At 38.2% G+C, this 27,342-nt stretch overlaps 1 protein-coding gene across 1 annotated transcript in view; it reads left to right on the plus strand.

The window, feature by feature from the left end:
- The first annotated feature begins 1,346 nt into the window (after positions 1-1,346).
- Positions 1,347-27,342, plus strand: part of TMEM184C (transmembrane protein 184C) — a 31,806-nt gene continuing 5,810 nt past the window's right edge. Inside the window, exons 1-5 of the mRNA XM_007189386.3 lie at positions 1,347-2,062; positions 10,744-10,874; positions 10,971-11,007; positions 11,654-11,859; positions 27,034-27,108. Of these exons, the coding sequence (XP_007189448.1) occupies positions 1,844-2,062; positions 10,744-10,874; positions 10,971-11,007; positions 11,654-11,859; positions 27,034-27,108 (668 nt within the window). The 5' untranslated portion in view covers positions 1,347-1,843. The remainder of the gene's footprint in view (positions 2,063-10,743; positions 10,875-10,970; positions 11,008-11,653; positions 11,860-27,033; positions 27,109-27,342) is intronic.

Genomic DNA, 27,342 nt, shown 5'->3' on the forward strand with positions numbered 1-27,342 from the left:
ATGCAGTATATCCAAGGAAGACTATATTGTGTACCAAAAAAGTAAGTAGTGGATATACTTGGTTGTAGAGTAAGGGTTACTTTTCTCTTCTTTATTCTTCTATTTTTGGAAATTCAACAATGGAGTATGTGTTAATTTAATGATTAGGAAATTTTTTAAAATAATGACTTCAATTTTGTAGGTTAGCTTAGAAAGAACAAACAAAAGGCCTATTTCCCTTTAAGAAAGCAGTTTGTATTAAAAGAGGCCAAGTTTTAAAAAGGAGATGTTATCAAGCTCCAGACTTTGGCTAGGACCCTGGGAAGACAACATTCCCTCAGTGCTTCTGTGAGAATCTTAGGCTGGGTGCATTCAATACTGCAAGCCTTCTTGTCCATATATGGTCATTAGTCAGAAATTCTCAGGTGGCAGGTACTGACAGGTCCAATGCTGGAGTCAGACACCAAGGTTAGAATCCCAGCTCTACCACTAACTAGCTCAATGAGCTTTGCAAACTACTTAACCACTTGAATCCGTTTTCTCACCTGTAACATGGAAAACTGCCTACCTTTGGGGATTTTTGTGTACATCAACTAACATACTGTAAGAAAAGCACGTAGAAAATGACAGATATGGACATATTTGTGTATCTAATTGAGAGGTACATATTTGTTTGCTCTATTGGTTTAGGAAGGCTTTAAGATTCCATTTGCCATTTGTTTACTCCGCAGGTTCAGCTAAAAGCTTTAAGCACATAAAATTTCTTTGTCAGTTGTAATGTCAACTCTCTGAAACTTAAATGTATGCGAGTTTTTAACAAGTTCCAAATGCAGTACTGCTTCTAAAATTAAGCTATCACTAGAATGATCCTTCCGCAGAATCCCGAAATAACTAAGTGGCTCTACCCCTAGATTCTGGCAACTGACACAAAACTAGGTGGACGTTTCCCTTTTTTTTTTTTTTCCTGTCTTCTTAGTCCAGCTGACTCCCCTATCCACTCCCAGGGAGAATCGGAGATGTTTGTGCAGATAAAGGTTCAGCTCTAAGGTAATGGCCTCTTACCCAGGCTTTCTTAAAGCTGGAATATAGTCAGCAGAACAGTGTAGCAGGAGTTCCTCAAGTGGTTCTCAAACGACCTATACAGCTTGCAGAATCCTCCTTGGCCACTGGGCCACCCGGCAGCGACTGCACAACTTCCACACATCTCGGCTTCATCCAACCTACCCTTAGTACCCATCCCAACAGCCCCGCCCCCGAAAAATGACCAATCAGAGAGTAGGAAGTGAGCCGGATGGGGTGGGCCTATCTTGGCGCTGTCCACGAATCACTAACCTCAGACAGCGGGGGCGGAAGCGGAAGCCCTGGTTTGGCCTTGGTTCCGCCTTGGGGGACTGGTCTGTGGGAACCAGTGGAGAAATCCTGGGGCTGGGGGGGGGGTTTAAGTTCTCATCTCTTATCTATCAGCGGAATCGGCGGAGCAGACGCCTGCGAGCGCTGGAGGGAGGGAACTACACCGCCCAAGAAAAGAGCGAGCGGGCTGGCAGCCGCGGGGCAGAACCGAACTGAGTGCAGGGTCTCTACAGGCCGGTCCGGCTCGGCGCCGCTCCCCTCGAGGCCATGCTGCAGGCGGAGCTCCGGGCGATTCCTAGGTGAGGGCAGCGGCTCTGCCGGGGATTCCACCGCGGAAGAACTGGGTAGATGCAAGGTGGGGAAGAAAGAATGCTGCCCGCACTGCTCCCCGGTAGCACCCTGAGCCGCCGCGTTTGTGGCAGCAGCAGCAGTAGCAGCAACAGAAAGCACAGCGTGGGCCGAGGAGGCGGTTCCAGCTGCTGGTGAAGTCGCCCCACGGCTGTTTTTCCGTAGCATGCGAGTCGACAGAACAGCCAAAGAACAGGGCTCCCCATTACCATCTCCTTCGAGCACTTTTCCCTTGCTACTCGGAGCTGATTTATGCGGAAACATGCCTTGCACTTGTACCTGGAGGAACTGGAGACAGTGGATTCGACCTTTAGCGGTGGTCATTTATCTGGTGTCCATAGTGGTTGCGGTTCCCCTATGCGTGTGGGAATTACAGAAACTGGAGGTAAGAGGGTCCCGCACCATCCGCCTCTACCCTTTCTTCTACCGTCCTGCCCAGCTAAGGTAGCCTGTTTTTATCCCGGATGCTCCAGACTTGATATCCTGAAAACCATGTCCTGTAATGAACCCGTGACATAACCTGTCTGGTTTCTGGTTGTTCACGGTTTTTCAAACCATGCTACTCGTGAAGGTAGGACCGAGAAAATAAAATATATTAAGATAGCTGCTTCGGAGAGCACTGTTTTGCAAGCATTCATCAATATCCTGAAAGTAAGGTAACTTTACTTCTGAAATCTGATCTGTTTAAATATTAAGACTTAACTAGATCTACTTTAAAGACCAGGTGTTGAATTTTATTAGCATTTAACTAGCTTCCTGAATTAAAGGATTCGAGTTGGTTTAACTTTGTTTTTACTTTAGAAATTAACTCTTAACAAAGGTTTTGAAAAAAGTCCCTTGTATATTTTTTGATGTCATATTCTTATTATGACATCAGTAAAGTGCTATAAGCTTAAAGACCCCAAGGTAAATATTTAACTAAGTACTTTATAAAAATTGTAATGAACTTTTAAGTTTGAAGTTCATAAAATCCAGGGAAGTATTTTTACTTAGAAACAACTGTTTCACAAGAGTTATGACAAGACCATGGCTATTTTAGGCCTTTTGTGTGGAAACGATCTTTATGTAATTAAATGAAATGTATTTAATATATGTTTCCTGAATGTTCACTCAATTTTTTTTGTGGACTTTTCCAAGCTAGCATAGTCCATATAGTTATTTTTAATATTACTATAATATTACACTACATTAAATATTTCTAGTTTGTTAGATATTTAGGTTACTTCCATAATTTGTTTACCAGAATTCAAATATAGACATCTTAATACAAATAGGGATTTCTTACTTTGGAGTATTTCTTACTTTGAAATATAGGAACTATTTTAAAGATTAATACTATGTATAATATCAACCTAATTTAAGACTTCTCTTAGTTTTTGGTGTCAATGACAAAAAATTAAGAAAGAAATGGAAAATTTTATTCAAGCCAAACTGAGGATTATAGCCCGGGAGACAGTCTCTCAGAGAGCTCTGAGGACTGTTCTGAAGAGGTAAAGGGGGAAGCCAGTATATACGTGATTTTGGCAAAGGGGGTACGTGCAATTAAGCGCTCATCTCGGTAGAAGGTCACAGGTCATGAGGAACAGACATCTAAGTTAATGGTTTTAGTGCTTTTCTAAGTATGGGAAGATGCAAGGATCCAGGTTCATAAAAAATTTCTCCTGAAAATATCTATCTGAAGGCCAGTTTTCCCAGAGCACAGAGTGCCTCATCCTGATCTTGCCCCAACACACACCCCGAATTCCTTTCAGTGTGTATTATTCCTTTCAGGGTGTATAGCCTCAGTGGCTAGTGATTTGATTCTTGTAGAACTGGATGGTGGGCAGCAGTCTTTATTTTACAATCCCTTCCCTTTCGGTCTTAATTTCAGCCAAAGTTTGGGAGGCGTTTCGACCAGTTTGTCCCATGTGGCTAGGAATGCTCATTCCCAGGTTAGGTGAGGATTTTGTTGATAGGCCACTCAATGTGCTATTACTGGACGAGGCTCTGTTAACAATAACCAAAAGTCTCTGGACCACCTGTCTTACCAGTCTGTTACTGTCCAGGAAACGGTTCCCTCTTCTTGTTGTTCCCTCTTCCGATATAGAAGAAGTTATGGATCTTATAGAACTATATATTTGGTCAGTTGTTTCAAGTGGCCTAATCATCATTAATTTTATCTGAGTCTCAGTCACACATTTGGTAATGGAAGAAACAATAATCTTGTAAAACAGGCAGAATTCAAGTAATATAGCTAGTAACATTAATAACGTCATAAGTAAGTATTAAGCTACGAACTTCGTTAGGTGTGGCCCAGTATCTCCCCAGGTCATCTGACTAGTCTGTTCTGCACCAACCGCTGTCTTTAAGGGGAATGATATATTGGCATTGCACATAAAGCTCACCAGAGATGTCTGCACTGACAAGGCTAGTGGTGGGTCACCGTGACACCTTTCAGAATTGAAAAAGGAATGTTATCTTCTAAGGAATTATGTGGCTGGTACCAGAAGGAGAAAAAGTGATCGCTATGGTTGAGCAGGTATTTCTACCATTGAGGAGGTCTGGTTAAAGCATAATGCAGATGCGTGATGCAACTAGAGGGGAGGGAGGAGGTCAAAGGGCAGAGAAAAAGTTCTATGTGTAAATATTTCTTGTCTTGCCTTAAAATGTAAATTTTTATTTCATCACTGATGTCAACTGTACTTTTTCAGTACGGGCATTTAAGGACAATTTTAATCTGCAATCTCAACTGCTAACACCCTGAGCCAAATTCTCATCGTGTATTCCCTGGACTATTCTGAACATACCAGCCAGAGTATCCAGTTAAAATATAAGTCACATTATGTGTCTCCTCTGAAAGTTTTCCAGTCACTCCTAGTCCTGGATTAAAAGCCAGTATTCCTGAGTATGGCATTGGAGCCCAACATGATCTGACACCACCCCCACCTCACCACCCTCTGACTCTCTATCCTCAGTTCCTGGGCCTCCTCCACGCTTGCTTTGCTCAAATGCAGGGCGGGCTCCCTCCTTAGGGCCTTTGCATGTCATAATATGCCTTTCTCCAGACGGTATTCTCATTGCTTTGTGTCCTTCAGGTTTTTACTTCAATGTCACCCAGCTACCCAGTTTAAAAATTGCAAGCTTCACTTCCGCAACTCTTCATATCCTCTTCCCTTCTCTATATTTTTTAGGACTCACCACCGTCTAACAGGATACATTTTTTATCTTGTTTTCTCCTTCTGCCCAAATATCGGATACTTAATAAATGATTATTTGAGTCCCAGTGATAAATCAGGCTGGTATTCTATATGGTTAGAGAGAGAAACATGGCACCTACTTTCATGGAACTTGGTGGTGGAAACAAACACAACCAGCAAAAACAGATCCATAAAATAAAAGTATGTAAAATGCTATGAGGAAACTAAAGAAGATCTAAAAAGTGAACAAGCAGGGAAACATTATCACACATCTTCAAAAGACAACTCTACCAGCCTATGGAAAATTAAGTGGAAGTGGAAGAAGTTAGAAAGTTCTTTAAGGTAGTTCAGAGGTGGTGGGTGCCTGGGCTACGATGACTTATGGCCCAAGTCAGAATAGCAGAAACCGAGATGGAAAAGTGAATTTTAAGTATTATTGGAATTGAAGAAACAGGGCTTGACACTGGATTGGATTGGGGAAGAGAGGCAGTGAGAGAGAGGGGGAAATCAAGAACCACTCTGAGTTTTCTGTCTTGAACAACAGGGTACATGGTGATGCCAGTTACCAAGATGGAAACTCGATAGATACGGACAGGTTTGAAAGCATTTGAGTTCTGTTTGGGACACTTAGTTCAGGGTATATGAGAGACATTCCATTCACATGGGCATGTCAAATATGCTGTTGGAAATGCAAGTCTAGATAGAGCTCGGAAGTGTTTGAGCTGCAGATATACATATGAGTTGTCAGAACAGAGATGGTGTTGAAAGCCATAAAAATGGATGAGATTATAAAGGGGAAGAAGAAGAAGAAAAAGCAGAGGATGTGGCACCAACATCTATAGGTCACAGAGAAGAATAGGAACTTTTAAAAGCAGCAGCAGCCAGTGGGGAAGTAGGATGCCAGGAGAGGGGTGTCGTGGAAGCCAGAACAGAAGGATAAAGTAGTGAACAGTCTGCTGCTGAGCCATCCATTGGAGGGTCATTTGTGATCCTCGTCATGGTTTCTATGGAGGTATCAGGCCGAAACTAGAGGCAGTTGTTTGAAGAATAAATGTGGAGTGAAGAAGTGGTATCAGAATATGAAGACAGGGACTTCCCTGGTGGTGCAGTGGTTAAGAATCCACCTGCCAATGCAGGGGACACGGGTTCGAGCCCTGGTCCGGGAAGATCCCACATGCCGCGGAGCAACTAAGCCCGTGCACCACAGCTACTGAACCCACGTGCCACAACTACTGAAGCCCACACACCTAGAGCCCGTGCTCCACAACAAGAGAAGCCACCGCAATGAGAAGCCCATGCACCGCAACAAAGAGCAGCCCCTGCTCTCTGCAACTAGAGAAAGCCTGCGGGCAGCAACGGAGACCCAATGCAGCCAAAAATTAATTAATTAATTAATTAATTAATTAATTAATTTTTTAAATATGAAGACAAGTTTTTGTTCATTTTGTTTGTTTTGAGTATTTTTGGACTCAGGAGAATGAGTGGCACAGTGGATAGGAGTGTGGGTTAAGGGATGGTCCCCCACCCCCCTCCCCACCCAACCATTGTGTTTTGTTGTTAAAGTGTTAGAGACACTAACCACAGCATGTCCCTAAGATAAGGTATAATTTTCTTTAATCTTCTTAAAAGTCCTGAAGCATAGGAATTATCCCCATTTTACAGATGTGAAAACTGAGACGGATAAGTGGCTAAAGTGACACCGTGCTAAGTACTTAATATACAATCATTCTCATTATTCACTGGATGAGTTTTTGTCTCTAAAATGCATAACACTGTGCCCGGCACATAATAGGTGCTCAATAAGCCTGAATTATCACTATTTTTTTTAAAATATCATCACTATTGTTGCAATGGGGCAACAGTTCTGTTCTCGTGGGATAGCATTTTCGGATAGCATTTTCATTGGGATTAGGTTCGCAGCTGAACACCTAAAGCAAAGTTATAATGCATCTGATGGAGCACTAGAAAAAGTAATTGACATGTTTAGGGACAGTTTCGTATGAAAAATACTTGTCTTTTAAACATTAGAATCACAGTGCTCACCCTGTGAGAAGTCAGTGGGAACTAAGGTTGTAGAAAACTGGAGGTTCGGCTAGCCCATCCCATGCCCATGGGGCATTTACTCATGACTGGAATGGCCAGGTGACAATCTGCACCACTTAAACCATCTCTCTCATTCTCTTACTTGGTTGAGCATGTATAAGTGAGGTCATGTAAGTTAAATGCACACATAAGGGACTTCCCTGGTGGTCCAGTGGTTAAGACTTCACCTTCCAATGCAGGGGGTGCAGGTTCGATCCCTGGTCGGGAGCTAAGATCCCACATGCCTCGGGGCCAAAAAAACAAAACATAAAACAGAAGCAATATTGTAACAAACTCAATATTAAGACTTTAAAAATGGTCCACATCAAAAAATCTTTAAAAAAATAAAATAAAAAATAAATGCACACATGATGTCACGCTGCTCTGCATTCGTTTCACCCTGCCCTGCTGGTCCTATGTTCCAAGTAGCTACTCTGTGGAAGTGCTCCCTTCTTGCCCTCAGGACAAGTGGACCCAGAAAGCACTCTCCTGTTTCTCTTTAACTCTCTGCTCTGAAAGCCTTTGGCTGAGTGAGTTAACTCACTCCTGGAGACTGGTCTTTAATGGTTTTTTTCTTTCCTCTGCTTTCTTCGAGTTCCCTTAGGAAAAAATATCTACACTACTTATCTCTTCCCTGTTTTGTGAGCCCAAAACACCCTACTCATGGCTGATAAGTTTAACATTAATCGTATCCTTCTATCAGTGTGTCTCAAATGTGAATAATTTATTTAGAGATAAATGTAAATTAAAATAAATGTAATAATCATATAAATAATTTGTACAGATACCTAGAGTTGACTTATTATAATGTCACCTAAATATGTACACGCATAAAATAGGTTCAGTTTCTTATGCACACAGCTTTTTAAATAGCTTAAAAATCAAAACAATTATAAGACCAGTATTCAAATTAGTGGCGTTAATGTGGACAGGTGATGTTTTTCTGAAACTGATTCACCACTTGCAATGTAAAACTGGTACTAACTCTGATGCAAGATTTTTAAAATTTGGAATCACTATAGTGAAATGACTCAATTCTCCAGTCACTTTTTTTGTTTGTTTGTTTTGTTTTGTTTTTTTAACATCTTTATTGGAGTATAATTGCTTTACAATGGTGTGTTAGTTTCTGCTTTATAACAAAGTGAATCAGTTATACATATACATATATCCCCATATCTCTTCCCTCTTGCGTCTCCTTCCCTATCCCACCCTCCCTATCCCACCCCTCTAGGTGGTCACAAAGCACCGAGCTGATCTCCCTGTGCTATGCGGCTGCTTCCCACTAGCTATCAGTTTTACACTTGGTAGTGTATATATGTCCATGCCCCTCTCTCACTTTGTCCCAGCTTACCCTTCCCCCTCCCCGTGCCCTCAAGTACATTCTCTAGTAGGTCTGCATCTTTATTGCCGTCCTGCCCCTAGGTTCTTCATGACCATTTTTTTTTTCTTAGATTCCATATATATGTGTTAGCATATGGTATTTGTTTTTCTCTTTCTGACTTACTTCACTCTGTATGACAGACTCTAGGTCCATCCACCTCACTACAAATAACTCAATTTCGTTTCTTTTTATGGCTGAGTAATATTCCATTGTATATATGTGCCACATCTTCTTTATCCAGTCACTTGTTTTATGATCATTTGAAAAAGAACTTTCTTCCTTATAGCACACGGAGGACACTTGACCATGATTAGTCACCAGCACATAATTTTTCTCTCAACTCTACCACCAAGTTCGACCTTTTGGCACTAAGTCAATCATAAAAACAAATGTGGACATTAAAAGTACTTGACACTACTGTTCTTAATGAGCACCTTATAATGAAGATCTAGAATATATTATTATTAAGTCATCATTAAAATGAGTACTGAATTTTAAATGAAACTGAGCCAAGGAAAAATCTCTGGAAAATTATTGTTCAGACATTCTTTTCAGAATCTTCACCTCTGCATATTTGCTTTTGACTTGCTGCTTTGATTAATCTCCAGCATTCAGCAAGACTTTTATTTGCTTTTCAAGTTTTCCATACAGTTGAATATAGAAATTCATTGGTGTAAATATACGTTTGTTCTCTATACTTTTGTTTTCTACTTCTTTAATCTTTGACCCTTTGTGAAAAAGAATCTTGTTCAAAACAGCAAAAACTACAAGTTGTGGACTTAAGTTCCTTTTCCACTAACTGTTCAAACTCCTCAAGTACTAAAAATAAATGCCCACCTTTTTGCTTTAAAAAATTAGCATTTAAAATAAATTAGCATTTGCATTTTTTTTTTTAATTAAAAGGATTCACATTCTTCAAGGCAGGAGTACAAGTTAGCGTAAAATTCATTCCCGAGGGCCCCTCAGATAGAACAGAGTCTCAACTAAATTTGTTTTTACCAGAAAGCGAGTGGATTACTTCAACTCTATGTTAGGATGAGGTAATTCAAAGTATTTTTTTAGAAATTGAGATTTTAGAGGATAAAATATTGATCAGATATTGACCTAAAAGAGAAATTAGGGACTTTCCTGGTGATGCAGTGGTTAAGAATCCGCCTGCCAATGCAGGGGACACGGGTTTGAGCCCTTGTCCAGGAAGATCCCACATGCTGTAGAGCACCTAAGCTCGTGTGCCACAACTACTGAACCTGCGCTCTAGAGCCCATGAGCCACAACTACCGAGCCTGCGCACCACATCTGAAGCCCCCATGCCTGGAGCCCATGCTCCACAACAAGAGAAGCCACTGCAATGAGAAGCCCACGCACCGCAACGAAGAGTAGCCCTCGCTCTCTGCAACTAGAGAAAGCCTGCATGCAACAATGAAGACCCAACTCAGCCAAAAAAAAAAGAAACTAGATCTTTTGAAAATGTAATGTCCTGAGTTGATAATACTGTATATAAGAGGGGCAGCCTATATTAGCACGGGTCCCTTGGACAGGAATTGTGGCAGTGCTTAGCAAATGGGAGGGTCAAAAGACATGATGCATGTAAAGAACTCAGCAAAGTTATCAGGCAAATAGTCAGCAATCAGTAAGTGTTTTACTAACATGTTGGGTAACAGTAAAATTTGCAGAAAACATTGATTTGCAGATTTTTATCCAGACATAAAAGCAGAGGAATAAACCAGAAGAAGATTTTTAGATTTGACTTGCAGAAAATTTTAAAACTTTTCTATATCCTCAATCACAATAATCAAATATAAAAGGCAAATAACAAGTTAGGGGGAAATGACATGATGTTACTGTTCTTTTTTTTTCTTTTAAAGGAATTCCTTTATTTTTATTTTTTATTTATTTATTTATTTATTTATTTTTGGCTGTGTTGGGTCTTCGTTTCTGTGTAAGGGCTTTCTCTAGTTGTGGCAAGCGGGGGCCACTCTTCATCGCGGTGCGCGGGCCTCTCACTATTGCGGCCTCTCTCGTTGCGGAGCACAAGCTCCAGACGCACAGGCTCAGTAGTTGTGGCTCACGGGCCTAGTTGCTCCGCGGCATGTGGGATCTTCCCAGACCAGGGCTCGAACCCGAGTCCCCTGCATTGGCAGGCAGATTCTCAACCACTGCGCCACCAGGGAAGCCCCGATGTTAATATTCTTAATGCATACAGTGCTGTTACAAAAGGCCACGTGAGGAAAAATCCACCCCCTCCTTCCACAAAAACATAAATAGGCTGTTTATTGAAGAAGTAATAAAAGTAGCCACTAGTCATTTGGAAAATACTGAGCCTCGATAATAATCAAATGAATAAAAAGTTTTAAATACAAATATTTTATTTAGCTCTTTAGTTTTAATATCAGAGAATTTATACTAACATGTTCTTTGCTGATTAAGGTTGGAATACACACGAAGGCTTGGTTTATTGCTGGAATCTTTTTGCTGTTGACTATACCTATCTCGCTTTGGGTGATATTGCAGCATTTAGTGCATTATACACAACCTGAACTACAGAAACCAATAATAAGGTAAATCTTTATATGTTTTGATTCTACTAGTGTTGTGTTGGCTTATCATAAATATGATGTAAACTGTTTTAAATTTATGTTTTGCTTTCCAAATAGGATTCTTTGGATGGTACCCATATACAGTTTAGATAGTGTAAGTATGCTTCATTTTATCTCATTAACTTGTTTGATGATGCTAACTGTAACTAAGGTAATAAAAGTAATATTATTTGGCAATAAGGAGTTAGGTTAATAAGTGAAAAGGTTCACTTGTTTTTAATATTAATAGAGAAGATAAAGTATAACCATAGAAAAGGCAGATGTTTTAAAATTTCAGGTTAGTAGCTCTTAGTCCTTTAAAGAATGTAATACTTAAATTACATTATCATCCTTTTTATTTATTTTAGTATTTATTTGGACCAAAACAGAAATCTTCCCCAGTGGATTCTAATACATGCAGTTGTTACAGATAACTGCTTTAATTTGATTAAATATAAAGAAAATGTCTTTAACATCATTTTCTATGATCGTGTGAAGAAGTTTCAGATTATATTTAAGAACTCAAGTACATAATTTAACTTCTCTCTTCATATTCATTATTTACCCCCAACACAAATGTTTTTGTTTACCAATATCCAAGATGTTTATTGCTTTTAAAAATTCATTTCACAGATTGTCTGGTAGCCCTCGTAATGATAAAATTTAGAAAGTTTGATCTAAGTATGTGAGTACCGTGAATTGGAGTGGTAATTCATTTTATCGTAGTTGCAACTGTTTTTAACATCTGTGCTTCTTCATAGTGGATAGCATTGAAATATCCCAGCATTGCAATATATGTGGATACCTGCAGAGAATGTTATGAAGCTTATGTCATTTACAACTTTATGGGATTCCTTACCAATTACCTAACTAACCGGTATCCAAATCTGGTATTAATCCTTGAAGCCAAGGATCAGCAGAAACATTTCCCTCCTTTGTGTTGCTGTCCACCATGGACTATGGGAGAGTAAGTATGTTTGGTTTTAATTCTTTTATGTTTGGTTTTATTTAAGTGGGTTTAACTATCATTTCTCTGCAAAGTATTGTGTTAAGTACTATATGAAGGACAAAAAGTATAAGACAGAGTCCCTACCCTCATGTAGTTCATAGTCAAGGGTGAAGACTAAGAAAACACATTTTTATAACCCACACATATAAGGTAGTTTGTTTTACATTATTCAAGCTAAATAGAAAACTTAAAATGTTGTGGGGAAAAAACCTTAGAAATCATTTAATCAACTTCCTCTTACAGTTGGGAACCAGGGTCTGCAGAGATTAATTTACTCAAGTCACACAGCAAATTAATGGCAAAATCAGGTCTAAAACTCAAGGAGAAGGTAGTCTAGGTGGGGAAACAGCATTTGATATGAAATTAGAGCAACAAATAGCAATGTTTATTCTAGTAATATGTAAGTTGGCCTTATTATACATTCATGTAGGACAGTAAAGGAAAATAAAGCCTAAAAGGTTAAGTTGAAACTAAGATTGCATTTACTCTATGAATTTATTTTTCGGCAGGAAACATTTGAAGCCAGCATTTTAGAAAGATTAATTTTACAATACTATACAGGATGTGTTAGGGGGAGAAGAGTCCAGAAGAGGAAATAAATTAGGAGGTTATTATAGTAGTTCATTTGTGAGATAAGCTGAAGAGGAGTGTGAAATTGGAATAGAAAGGGGAGACAATAAGAGAATGCAACTGGAGAATCAACAGGACTTGATCACTGATAGAAGGGGATGTAGGTAGAAGTTGCAAGCCAGTGTAACTGGAATGACTTGGAGGAATCAGTGTAGATATATGGCCGAGGGTTAGCTACATTGCCTTCCATGCGGTACAGAACCATTTCTACAACATCAGCACTAAGTGGAGCACCTACTGTGTGCTAGTATATAGCTATATCATAATACATATAACAGATGTAGAACTTAATGGAACTTACAGCTTGGTTAGGAATTAAATGAAGACACAAATATATAGTTACTTATTTCAGGAAATGCTATGAAGGAAAAAGAACAGGAGTCTATGAAAGAGGGTAGTAAGGAAAAAGTAACGTAGGTTGGGGATCAGGGGAGAGATATTGTGCTCAACTCCAAATAAAACAAGAACAAATAGGGATTTATAGCCAAAGAGATTGGGGTGGTCACTGGATGGAAAATTACTAAGGAGACATCAAGGGTAGGGGGATTCTCTCTAAACTGGCCTGACAAGAATCTTACTAAAGGCAGGCCAAGTCAACATCAAGAGTGAGGGATGAGGAGCTTGATCGCATATCCAGGGTAATCAGATACTGGGGGTGGGGTCGGGGTCGGGGTGGGGTGGGGTGCTGGTGATGGGTGTCTTAGCAGGATTTGTTGCTCAGACTGACTTCACAGGCCAAGGACAGGGCCTAAGGATGATGCCTAGTTGAAAAGAAGGCTCAGAGGAGCCCCGTCTAAAGTTTGATCAAGGAGAGAGATTGTCGTTTTCAAGTGAGAAGCCATTATAGGATGTTAGGCAGAGGTCTGGTATCCAAGATTACTTGTACTCTTTGTAGACTGAACTGGACGTGGGCATAGATGCAGGAGATTGCAGTGGTCCAGTATATATGATGATGATGATGGTGATGGTGGTGGTGGCAGCGGCAGCTTGGCTTTGAGCAGGACTCTTCTATTAATACAGAACCTGAGATGAGGCTCTAGCTGCCTCTTCAGGCTGGCTCATCAGTTAGCAGGTGGTCAACACAAAAGCTTTTTCAAATGATGCTATAGGTCAAAACTGCCCTTTTCTGTGCTTGTGCAATTGATTTATTCCTAACTACACAAGCAATTACATTTATTCTCGTTAAGACTCTGTGTTGGTTTCGTTTTTTTCCCTGAGACTCTTAGGTTCCGACAGCTGCTACCTGAATAATATCAACAGTGCATCCATAACTGTAACCCAGGTTTTCTTTCCTTTGAAGACGTTAAGCATTTACCAGATCCATGCCGTTTGGGGGTATGGTTTTAGTAATATAAAATTTCTCATTCTCTTGTATATAAATACATTTTAGGTTACCAGTCTCCTTCTATTAGATAACTGGTGTTATATATATGTTCATTACTCAGAATATTGCTGTTGAGGATAATTCAGTATAATGCTTTGGTTTTAAGATGCAAATGCCACGGCAAGTCTCTAGTCCTTAGATGTTAAAATTAAGTCTGCTTTTTGTACTCTGATTTCTGTGACATAAGCAGTGAGCACAATGAGTTTTCTTTTAATGAATGTTAGATTTTATGTATGTTAGTTTGTGAGAGGAGGGGAACATTTTACCTAGTGATTTAATACTGTTATGAAACAAATGTTTTCATGAAACAGTACTCACTCTTACTATGTATTCCCTTCCTCCCTCTTGTTTCTAAAATTTGGGTCGCAGCCTACTAAATTACATTTGACACAATTTGAAAAAATTTGCCCTGGGGTATGTACCTTGGAGTGGATATGCTAGGTCTTTAGGTTTTGTGCAACTTTGTGATAAATTGATTGCTGAAGTGGCAGTACCAAATTACTCTCCCATTAACAGTAGAAAAGATTTCTAATTGAACCACACCCTCACCTATATTTAGAATTACCGGGACTTATTTATGTTTGCCTGTCAAGAGGGTGTAAAGGATTTCCCTGATTAGTAGTGAGGTTGAGCAACTTTTCATATGTTTATTAGCCATTTGTGTTTCCTTTCTGAGGAATGATTGTTTCTGTTTCTCATTTTTTAATGGGTTGTCTGTATGGGATCTTGATATGTTTAGATACTAATTCTTTATTTAAAGCATGTTAAAAATATCTTTTTCTAGTTTTTGGCCTGCTTTGGCACTTTTACTATATATTTTGATAAATGAAAGTTGTGAATTTTTATATTGTTGAATTTATCAATCTTATTTTATAGTAAGTACTTTGCGTCTTGTTCAAAAAACTCTTCCTGACCCCAGGATTATAAAAACATTCTCCTATGCTTTTCTTCTAAACATTTCATATTTTTTCCATTAAAGCTTGTAACAGGGACTTCCCTGATGGTTCAGTGGCTAAGACTCCACACTTCCACTGCAGGGGGTGCGGGTTCGATCCCTGGTTGGGGAACTAAGATCCCGCGTGCCATGCAACACAGCCAAAAAAAAAAAAAAAAGACTTATAAACACATATTGATTTTTTTTTTCATATGTTGTGTGAGGTAGGAATGCAGTTTCATTTTATTCCATTGGCTTCCTGACTTAGCACCATTCTCTCTCCTACCTCACTGGTCTATGTTGCCATCTCTGCCGTATATAAAGGTTCCATACATATGGGTCTATTTGTGATCTTCGTTTTTTCTGTTTTATTGGTTAACTTCTCTATCCCCGGACCAATTCCATACATTAACTACTATAGTTTATTAATAAGCCTTAAAATAGAAGGGCAGGTGCCGCAACCCTATTATCTTGGCTATTCTTGGGTCGATGCTCTTACATATAAATTTTAGAATCAGCTCATCAGGTTGTTTGAAAAGCCCTATTGGAATTTTTTGATTGGAAGTGAATTCAATCTTCAGTTTATTGACATTTTTATGGTTTTGAGTCTTCTTATCTATGAATATTGTCTTCTTTCTACTTATTTAGCTCTGCATTTATCTTTTAATTAAGTATAGTTTTCTCATAAAAGTCTTGTAAATCTTTTGTTGACCTTATAAACATCTTATATTTTATTGCTATTATAAATGGCATCTTTTTAAAAAATTAGTTTAATTGCTGCCAGTGTGTAGAAAGGCAGTTGATTTTTGTATATTGAGCCTATATCCAAAAATCTTGTTAAATCTTCTTATTCTGTAGATCTTAATAAGTTCTCTGTAGCCAGTCATCTTCAAAAGAAGGATTTGTTTGCTTTCTAGTCTTTATACCACACATTTCTCTTTCTTCTCACTGTGCTGATGAGTACCTCTAGACTTTCTTTCATCATTCCTGGTTTTAAAGGGAATTCTTATAAAATTTCACATTTTGATTTAATGTTTCTAAAGGTGTTTTGTAGGCATCCTTTATTAGGTTAAAAAGCTCCTTTTTACCCCTAGTTTGTTAAGAGTTCTTAATCATGAGTAAGTATTGAATTTCATCAAATGCTTTTTCTATACCTGTTGAGACAATCATAATTTTTTGCTTTTAACCTGTTAATATAGTGAATTAGATTAATGGCTTTTCTAATGTTAAAATCCCCTTGCTTTTAGAAGATAAATTTTAAGTGGTTATGATGTATCATCAGCTTTTCTACATCATAAACTTTATAGAATTTTTACACCTTTGTTCATAAGAAAGATTGGGTTATGATTTTCCTTTCTTATACTGGCCCTGTCTGGTTTTCACATCCAAGTTTTGCTGCCTGAATAGGAGTTATTGCCTTTTATTTATGTATCACAGAAAGAAATTATATACTATACCTTGAAAGATTAGTTCTGGACTGTTTTTTGTGGGAGGACAATTATAGAACTATTTAGGCTTCCCGTTGTTTCTGGAATAAATTTTTTTTTAACTATAGCATTTAGGAATTAAGCAGAATAGACGAAGTTTAAAAATGTATAGGTAGGGGACTTCCCTGGTGGCACAGTGGTTAAGAAACCGCCTGCCAATGCAGGGGACACGGGTTCGATCCCTAGTCCAGGAAGATCCCACATGCCGCAGAGCAACTAAGCTCGTGCGCCACAACTACTGAGCCTGCGCTCTAGAGCCCACGCGCCACAACTACTGAGCCCACGCACCACAACTACTGAAACCCATGCACTCTAAGGCCCGCATGCCATAACTACTGACATTGTGTGCTGCAACTACTGAAGCCTGTGTGCCTAGAGCCCGTGCTCCACAACAAGAGAAGCCACCACAATGAGAAGCCCGCCTACTACAATGAAGAGTAACCCCTGCTCACTGCAACTAGAGAAAGCCCGTGCACAGCAACAAAGACCCAACACAGCCAAAAAAATGTATAGGTAGGGACTTCCCTGGTGGTCCATTGGTTATGACTCCACGCTTCCACTGCGGGATGCAGGTTTGATCCCTGGTCAGGGAACTAAGATCCCACGTGCCACATGGCGCGGCCAAAAAAATAAAAATAAAAATAAAATAAAATAAAATGTATAAGCATATATTAGTTTATATCTTAATCTCTTTTGAATCTGTCATTATGACTCCTTTTCCCTTTCTAATGTTACTAGTATCTCTATTTTTTCCTTGAACAATCTTGCCAGAAGTTTGCCTATTTTTAACTAGTCTTTTTAAGAACTGACTCTTGGTTTTGTTGATTCTCTGTATGTTTGTTTTCTATTTCATTCGTTTATACTCTATTTTTACTTCATTTCTCCCATTTCCTTTGGTTTACTCTGTTCTTATTCTAACATGAGTCTTAGCTCATTAATTTCTAGCCTTTCTTCTTTTTTAATACTGCATTTAAAACTCTACAATCCCGGTCATGTTCTGCATTCACTGAATCCCTGTTTTTGTTGGGGTATAATTGACATGCAACATTGTATTAGTTTTAGTTGTCCAACATAACTATTCAATATTTGTATATACAGTAAATGAAATGACAACCACAATAAGTCTGTTTAACATCTATCACCCCATGAATCCATTTTCATATTTAATATTTTCATCATCATCCAGTTTAAGGTTTTTAAGTTTCTGTTTGGATTTTTTCTTTACCCAAGTTATTTTGAAGTATTTTAAAATTTCCAAATATGAGGATTTTTTTTTCATTTTATTTATTTGCATTGTAGTCAGAGAATGTACAAGACAGTCTCTGAACTTGATTAAGATTTGTTTCATGCCATCTGGTACATGATCAGTTTTTATAATGGTTCTCTGTGTGCTTGAAGAGAATGTGTATGCTGTATTAGTGAGTGGCTGTGTAGTGTTTATGTCCATGAGGTCAATCTTATTTTATTATGTTATTCAGTTTGTCTACATTTCTGTTGATTTTGGCTACTTGTTCTATCAGTTACTGAAAGAGACATAGAAATTCTGCCACTGATAATTTGTCAATTGCTTTGCGTACTTCTGTCAGTTTTTGCTTTATGTTTAGATACTGTTTCTATTCCAAAAAATCTTTTTTGTCTTAAAGTTACTTTGTCTGATGTTAACAGGTATCCTATCTTTCCTTTGTTTAGTATTTGCCTGACTTACCTTTCACTATCTTTTACTTTCATCTTTTCTGTGTCCTTATGTTTTAGGTGTATAACTTTTTTTTTTTAGTTTAGTGTTTTTTTTTTTTAATTCTAATCTGACAATCCATCACTTATACAAGGTATGCTATTTATATTTTTGTGATTATTGATATATTCATTTATAATTTTTGCCACTTTTTGTTCTGTGTCTGTCTCACTTTTTCTAGTTTCCTTTTTTCATTGATTACATTTTTAAAATAAACTTTTATTTTGGAATAATTTTAAATTTACAGGAAAGTTGCAAAGACAAGACAGAGATTCCCTATTACCCTTCATCCAGCTTCCCCTAATATTAACACTTTTTGTAATCCTGGTACATTTGTCAAAAGTAAGGACTAGGGCTTCCCTGGTGGCGCAGTGGTTGAGAATCTGCCTGCTAATGCAGGGGACACAGGTTCGAGCCCTGGTCTGGGAAGATCCCACATGCCACAGAGCAGCTGGGCCTGTGAGCCACAACTACTGAGCCTGTGCGTCTGGAGCCTGTGCTCCGCAACAAGAGAGGCCGCGATAGTGAAGAGGCCCTCGCACCGCGATGAAGAGTGGCCCCCACTTGCCACAACTAGAGAAAGCCCTCGCACAGAAACGAAGACTCAACACAGCCAAAAATAAATATAAAAATAAAAATAAATTTTAAAAAAAAAGTAAGAAATAACATTGGTACAATACTGTTAACTGCAGACTATTCAGATTTCCTCAGTTTTTCCACTAATGTCCTTTTTCTGTTCCAGGATCCAATCCAGGAATCCAGATTGCATTTAGCCTCTTTTTAAAAATATAAAATTTCATTTAATACTTTGAAAAAGGTATAAGAAGTTTGAGAAGGTTCTTCTAATTATTTAATAAAGATTTTAATAAATAATTTTAAAGTTTTTCAATCATTTCTGGGATACAAACAAATTTAATAAATGTAATAGACAAATATATTTTATACCACCCACATTGAACAAAAGTTAATACATTACAGGTCTGTGATTCCATATTTGCAATTGTTAAAAAATGTATATATATGTATATAAAGCCTTGAAAACCAAAAGTTTTTTCATAGCTTATCTAGGGATAAAACTTTATTTATAATCTTTGACTATTTGTAGTTTTAATGTGACTATCTTACTGTTTATGGAGTACACTGCAGCTGTATCAATGTTGGGTTACAGGTGCTACTCCAAATCTCACTGATAGTTGATTACGTTATTTTGCTGATGTTTTTCTTATTCCATTTTTCTTCCCTCACTACTAGTTTGGAAGTTATACTTTCTATTTCTAGTCTTATTGTGACTATATAAAGCCCTATTTTAATCTTAAAAGTTAGATATCAATTTTTGGATAGATTTTTTTTTTTGGCAATTCTTTTATAGATTTAACTATAGTGCATCAGTTTATTTGTTCCTTACTCCTTCTTGCATCTCAGATCTTCTGACCGGGATCACTTCCTTCTTTCTAAAGTATGGCCCTTGAAAGTTCATTTAGAATCAGTGTATCAGTGGCAAATTTTCTCAGATATACTTAACCAAAAATATCTTTATTTTGCCCTCATTCTTGAAAGATAGTTTTGCTAGATATAATCCTTTGTTGACAGGAATTTTCTCCAAACATTTTGAAGATTTTGTTCCACCTAATTCTGGCTTCAATTGTTACTGTTAAGCCTCTACTGTCAATCCAGTTGTCATTCCATTATAGGTGACCTATCTCCAACTGCATTTTTTTTTTGAAGTTTTAAATTTTATTTATTTTTTTATACAGCAGGTTCTTATTAGTTATCCATTTTATACATATTAGTGTATATATGTCAATCCCAATCTCCCAATTCATCATACCACCACCACCCCACGCCAGCCACTTTCCCCTCATGTTGTCCATACGTTTGTTCTCTGCGTCTGTGTCTCTATTTCTGCCCTGCAAACTGGTTCATCTGTACCATTTTTCTAGGTTCCACATATATGCGTTAATATACGATATTTGTTTTTCTCTTTCTGACTTACTTCACTCTGTATGACAGTCTCTACATCCATCCACGTCTCTACAAATGACCCAGTTTCGTTCATTTGTATGGCTGAGTAATATTCCATTGTATATACGTACCACATCTTCTTTATCCATTCATCTGTCGATGGCCATTTAGGTTACTTCCATGTCCTGGCCATTGTAAACAGTGCTGCAGTGAACATTGGGGTGCATGTGTCTTTTTGAATTACGGTTTTCTCTGGGTATATGCCCAGTAGTGGGATTGCTGGGTCATATGGTAATTCTATTTTTAGTTTTTTAAGGAACCTCCATACTGTTCTCCATAGTGGCTGTATCAATTTACATTCCCACCAACAGTGCAAGAGGGTTCCCTTTTCTCCACACCCTCTCCAGCATTTGTTGTTTGTAGATTTTCTGATGATGCCCATTCTAACTGGTGTGAGGTGATACCTCATTGTAGTTTTGATTTGCATTTCTCTAATAATTAGTGATGTTGAGCAGCTTTTCATGTGCCTCTTGGCCATCTGTATGTCTACTTCGGAGAAATGTCTACTTAGGTCTTCCACCCATTTTTTGATTGGGTTGTTTGTTTTTTTAATATTAAGCTGCATGAGCTGTTTATATATTTTGGAGATTAATCCTTTGTCCATTGATTCATTTGCGAATATTTTCTCCCATTCTGAGGGTTGTCTTTTCGTCTTGTTTATGTTTTCCTTCGCTGTGCAAAAGCTTCTAAGTTTCATTAGGTCCCATTTGTTTATTTTTGTTTTTATTTCCATTACTCTAGGAGGTGGGATCAAAGAAGATCTTGCTGTGAGTTATGTCAAAGAGTGTTCTTCCTATGTTTTCCTCTAAGAGTTTTATAGTGTCCAGTCTTAGATTTAGGTCTTTAATCCATTTTGAGTTTATTTTTGTGTATGGTGTTAGGGAGTGTTCTAATTTCATTCTTTTACATGTAGCTGTCCAGTTTTCCCAGCACCGCTTATTGAAGAGACTGTCTTTTCTCCATTGTATATCCTTGCCTCCTTTGTCATAGATTAGTTGACCATAGGTGTGTGGGTTTATCTCTGGGCTTTCTATCCTGTTCCATTGATCTATATTTCTGTTTTTGTGCCAGTACCATACTGTCTTGATTACTGTAGCTTTGTAGTATAGTCTGAAGTCAGGGAGTCTTATTGCTCCAGCTCCGTTTTTTTCCCTCAAGACTGTTTTGGCTATTCGGGGTCTTTTGTGTCTCCATACAAATTTTAAGATTTGTTTTTTTCTAGTTCTGTAAAACTGCCGTTGGTAGTTTGATAGGAATTGCATTGAATCTGTAGATTGCTTTGGGTAGTACAGTCATTTTCACAATATTGATTCCTCCAATCCAAGAACATGGTATATCTCTCCATCTGTTTGTATCATCTTTACTTTCTTTCATCAGTGTCTTATATCTGCATACAGGTCTTTTGTCTCCCTAAGTAGGTTTATTCCTAGGTATTTTATTCTTTTTGTTGCAGTGGTGAATGGGAGTGTTTCCTTAATTTCTCTTTCAGATTTTTCATCATTAGTGAATAGGAATGCAAAAGATTTCTGTGCATTTATTTTGTGTCCTGCACCTTTACCAAATTCATTGATTAGCTCTAGTAGTTTTCTGGTGGCATCTTTAGGATTGTCTATGTATAGTATCATGTCATCTGCAAATAGTGACAGTTTTACTTCTTCTTTTCCAATTTGTATTCCTTTTATTTCTTTTTCTTCTCTGATTGCTGTGGCTAGGACTTCCAAAACTATGTTGAATAATAGTGGCGAGAGTGGACATCCTTGTCTTGTTCCTGATCTTAGAGGAAATGCTTTCAGTTTATCACCATTGAGAATGATGTTTGCTGTGGGTTTGTCATATATGGCCTTTATTATGTTGAGGTAGGTTCCCTCTATGCCCACTTTCTGGAGAGTTTTTATCATAAATGGGTGTTGAATTTTGTCAAAAGCTTTTTCTGCATCTATTGAGATGATAATATGGTTTCTATTCCTCAATTTGTTAATATGGTGAATCACATTGATTTGTTTGCATATATTAAAGAATCCTTGCATCCCTGGGATAAATTCCACTTGTTCATGGTGTATGATCCTTTTAATATATTGTTGGATTCTATTTGCTAGTATTTTGTTGAGGATTTTTGCATCTAAATTCATCAGAGATATTGGTCTGTAATTTTCTTTTTTTGTAGTATCTTTGTCTCGTTTTGGTATCAGGGTGATGGTGGCCTCATAGAATGAGTTTGGGAGTGTTCCTTCCTCTGCAATTTTTTGGAAGAGTTTGAGAAGGATGGGTGTTAGCTCTTCTCTAAATGTTTGATAGAATTCGCCTGTGAAGCCATCTGGTCCTGGACTTCTATTTGTTGGAAGATTTTTAATCACAGTTTCAATTTCATTACTTGTGATTGGTCTGTTCATATTTTCTATTTCTTCCTGGTTCAGTCTTGGAAGGTTAAACCTTTCTAAGAATTTGTCCATTTCTTCTAGGTTGTCCATTTTATTGGCATAGAGTTGCTTGTAGTAGTCTCTTAGGATGCTTTGTATTTCTGCGGTGTCTGTTGTAACTTCTTCTTTTTCATTTCTAATTTTATTGATTTGAGTCCTCTCCCTCTTTTTCTTGGTGAGTCTGGCTAATGGTTTATCAATTTTGTTTATCTTCTCAAAGAACCAGCTTTTAGTTTTATTGATCTTTGCTATTGTTTCCTTCATTTCTATTTCATTTATTTCTGCTCTGATCTTTATGATTTCTTTCCTTCTACTAACTTTGGGTTTTGTTTCTTCTTCTTTCTCTAGTTTCTTTAGGTGTAAGGTTAGATTGTTTATTTGAAATTTTTCTTGATTCTTGAGGTAGGCTTGTATTGCTATAAACTTCCCTCTTAGAACTGCTTTTGCTGCATCCCATAGGTTTTGGATTGTAGTGTTTTCGTTGTCATTTGTCTCTAGGTATTTTTTGATTTCTTCAGTGAACTCTTGGTCATTTAGTAGTGTTGTTTAGCCTTCATGTGTTTGTATTTTTTACAGATTTTTTTCTTGTAATTGATATCTAGTCTCATAGCATTGTGGTCCGAAAACATATTTGATACAATTTCAATTTTCTTAAATTTACCAGTGCTTGATTTGTGACCCAGGATATGATGTAACCTTTAAAATGTTCCATGAGGACTTGAGAAGAAAGTGTAATCTGCTGTTTTTGAATGGAACATCAAATATCAATTAAATCTATCTGGTCTATTGTGTCCTTTAAAGCTTGTGTTTCCTTATTAATTTTCTGGTTCGATGATCTGTCCATTGGTGTAAGTGAGGTGCTAAAGTCCCCCACTATTATCGTGTTACTGTCGATTTCCTCTTTTATAGCTGTTAGCAGTTGCCTTATGTATCAAGGTGCTCCTTTGTTGGGTGCATGTATATTTATAATTGTTATATCTTCTTCTTGGATTGATCTCTTGATCATTATGTAGCGTCCTTCCTTGTCTCTTGTAACATTCTTTATTTTAAAGTCTATTTTATCTGATATGAGTATTGCTACTCCAGCTTTCTTTTGATTTCCATTTGCGTGGAATATCTTTTTCCATTCCCTCACTTTCAGTCTGTATGTGTCCCTAGGTCTGAAGTAGGTCTCTTGTAGACAGCATATATATGGGTCTTGTTTTTGTATCCATTCAGCAAGCCTGTGTCTTTTGGTTGGCACATTTAATCCATTCACACTTAAGGTAATTATCGATATGTATGTTCCTTTTACCATGTTCTTAATTGTTATGGGTTTGTTTTTATAGGTCCTTTTCTTCTCTTGTGTTTCCCACTTAGAGAAGTTCCTTTAGCATTTGTTGTAGAGCTGGTTTGGTGGTGCTGAATTCTCTTAGCTTTTGCTTGTCTGTAAAGCTTTTGATTTTTCTGTCAAATCTGAATGAGATCCTTGCCGGGTAGAGTAATCTTGGTTGTAGCTTCTTCCCTTTCATCACTTTAAGTATATCATGCCACTCCCTTCTGGCTTGCAGAGTTTCTGCTGAGAAATCAGCTGTTAACCTTATGGGAGTTCCCTTGTATGTTATTTGTCATTTTTCCTTTGTTGCTTTCAGTAATTTTTCTTTGCCTTTAATTTTTGTCAATTTGATTACTATGTGCCTCGGCGTGTTTCTCCTTGGGTTTATCCTGCCTGGGACTCTCTGCACTTCCTGGACTTGGGTGGCTATTTCCTTTCCCGTGTTAAGGAAGTTTTCGACTATAACCTCTGCAAATATTTTCTCGGGTCCTTTCTCTCTCTATTCCTTCTGGGACCCCTATAATACAAATGTTGTTACATTTAATATTGTCCCAGAGGTCTCTTAGGCTGTCTTCATTTTTTTCATTCTTTTTTCTTTATTCTGTTCTGAGGCAGTGAATTCCACCATTCTGTCTTCCAGGTCACTTATCCATTCGTCTGCCTCAGTTATTCTGCTCTTGATTCCTTCTAGTGTATTTTTCATTTCAGTTATTGTATTGTTCATCTCTGTTTATTCTTTAATTCTTCTAGGTGTTTGTTCTTTAATTCTTCTAGGCCTTTGTGAAACATTTCTTGCATCTTCTTGATCTCTGCCTCCATTCTTTTTCCGAGGTCCTGTATCATCTTCACTATCATTATTCTGAATTCTTTTCCTGGAAGGTTGCCTGTCTCCACTTCATTTAGTAGTTTTTCTGGGGTTTTATCTTGTTCCTCATCTGGTACAAAGCCCTCTGCCTTTTCATCTTGAGTGTCTTTCTGTGAATGTGGTTTTTGTTCCACAGGCTGCAGGATTGTAGTTCTTCTTGCTTCTGCATCTGCCCTCTGGTGGATGAGGCTATCTAAGAGACTTGTGCAAACTTCCTGATGGGAGGGACTGGTGGTGGGTAGAGATGGGTGTTGCTCTGGTGGGCAGAGCTCAGTAAAACTTTAATCCGCTTGGCTGCTGATGGGTTGGGCTGGGTCCCCTCCCTGAGGCGACCCAACACTGGAGCCTACCTGGCTCTTTGGTGGGGCTAATGGAGGGCTCTGGGAGGGCTCATGCCAAGGCGTACATCCCAGAACTTCTACCGCCAGTGTCCTTGTCCTCACGGTGAGCCAGCTGCCCCCCGCCTCTTCAGGAGACCCTCCAACACTAGCAGGTAGGTCTGGTTCAGTCTCCTATGGGGTCAGTGCTCCTTCCCCCTGGGTCCTGATGCACACACTACTTTGTGTGTGCCGTCCAAGAGTGGAGTCTCCGTTTCCCCCAGCCCTGTCGAAGTCCTGCAGTCAAATCCCGCTAGCCTTCAAAGATTGATTCTCTAGGAATTCCTCCTCCCATTGCCAGACCCCCAGGTTGGGAAGCCTGACGTGAAGCTCACAACCTTCACTCCATTGGGTCGACTTCTGTGGTATAAGTGTTCTCAGGTTTGTGAGTCACCCACCCAGAGGTTATGGGATTTTATTTTATTGTGATTGCGCCCCTCCTACCGTCTCATTGTGGCTTCTCCTTTGTCTTTGAAATGGGGTAACTTTTTGGTGAGTTCCAGTGTCTTCCTGTCAATGATTGTTCAGAAGTTAGTTGTGATTCCAGTGCTCTCGCAAGAGGGAGTCCAACTGCATTTTTTAAGACCCTCCCTGTCTTTGTATTGTAGTTTCCCTACCAAGTTTTTTGTTTTTAGTCCAGCTTCATTTACAGGGTGCCTCAATCTGTTGATTTGTGTCTTTGATCAGTTCTGAAAAGTTCTCAGCCATAATCTGATTTTGCCCTTCCTCTACTCTTCTGGAACTTTTAAGTATGTTAGACCTTCTGATTCTATTCTATTCTTTGTAACTCTTTCATGTTTGTCTCTTTGTCTCAGCCTTTGTTACATTATGGCCAATTTCTTCAGATACATCTTCCAGTTCATTAATTCTCCACAGCTTTCAAAGGTATCTAGTTGACTATTTAATACATTTGCATAGTCACCCTACTGGTCTCAGGTTTGATTTGACAATCAGCTCATAGAACACTACAGTTTTAACCCAACTTCTACTTAATTTAGCTTTGTAAAGAGTATGGGACCGGAAGCACAGTGTAGCCCAGGCATGTTCATTAAGAGGTCTTGCAACAAGCCCAAGTGCAGCTCCCACGCCCACCTCCACAGGGTCACACTTAGTTGTCAGTGGGAGTGAACCACCTCAGCACAGAGAAGGCTCTCAGCACATAGAACCTGATCAGTTTTTTATTCAATCCTAGTAACCCAGTGCCTCAAGGTCTGTATGTCAGGCTCATTCTTCTCAGTCTAGATGTAATTCTTAAATTAGGGTATTTATAACACATAAAATTGACAGAGGAGTGCTAAATAAACATTTGCCCTCAGAGCATCATTGTCTCCTAAGGAGGCTTACACAAGGTTGTCAAATAGAGAGCCTTTTTTTGATAGTTGTTGTTTTGGAACTTTGCTTTGTTTCTGTTTGTTACTCCTTGTGAATTTTCCCCTACATTAAGTGAGCTCAGTGATAAAATAAAAACTGTTTTATGTAGGACCTCTGTTTTGTTCTTTCAGAGTATCTAGTCAGTGATACTCTCTGGAATTATATATATATTATATATATATAAATACCAAACTTGAAACTGAATCCTAAATGTAAATAATATTTTCTAAATATGGTTTCATATATGCAACCCTACACGTAATTTATTTGTTACTTGGTTTTTCTTCCAGAAATACACAGGGACCCACTTCCATTCTTTTTGTTCCTGTTCTGTGCTGCACTCTTCAGGAATTTGAGACTGGACATAGGAAGGGAGATCTTTCAGAAGATGTAGTTGTTACACAATTTAAAAAATAGTATTTAGATAATTTGTATGCTACCATCCACATTCTTTCCCAGTAGCCATTTAGATTGACTAAATTAAAAGAAATATAAATATGGCATCATTTGTGAAAGTGATTTTAATATGGGGGCTTTGGAGAAAACTTGATACTAGTGAAATGAGTAGGTGAAATGCTAAGTTCTTTTTCTTTGGCAGAGTCTTGCTGTTCAGATGCAAACTGGGTGTATTACAATATACAGTTGTCAGACCATTCACCACCATCGTTGCTTTGTAAGTGCACAGAACTTATATTATTATTTATTTTTCAAAAATTCTCATGCTTTTACTTAGGTGGGACAACTGAGTAGAAAAGCATGTAAAGAGCATTACTTGTTTATAACACATCTAGTCTGGTATAAAAACACAGTATATAGAAATCCTACTATATTATAATAAATAAGGTGACCATGTATAGACAAGGAATCACCATAGAATTATTCTAAATAATATTCTCTCTGGAGATTT

This window comes from Balaenoptera acutorostrata, chromosome 5 (genome assembly GCF_949987535.1).
Source record: "Balaenoptera acutorostrata chromosome 5, mBalAcu1.1, whole genome shotgun sequence".
NCBI lineage: Eukaryota > Metazoa > Chordata > Mammalia > Artiodactyla > Balaenopteridae > Balaenoptera > Balaenoptera acutorostrata.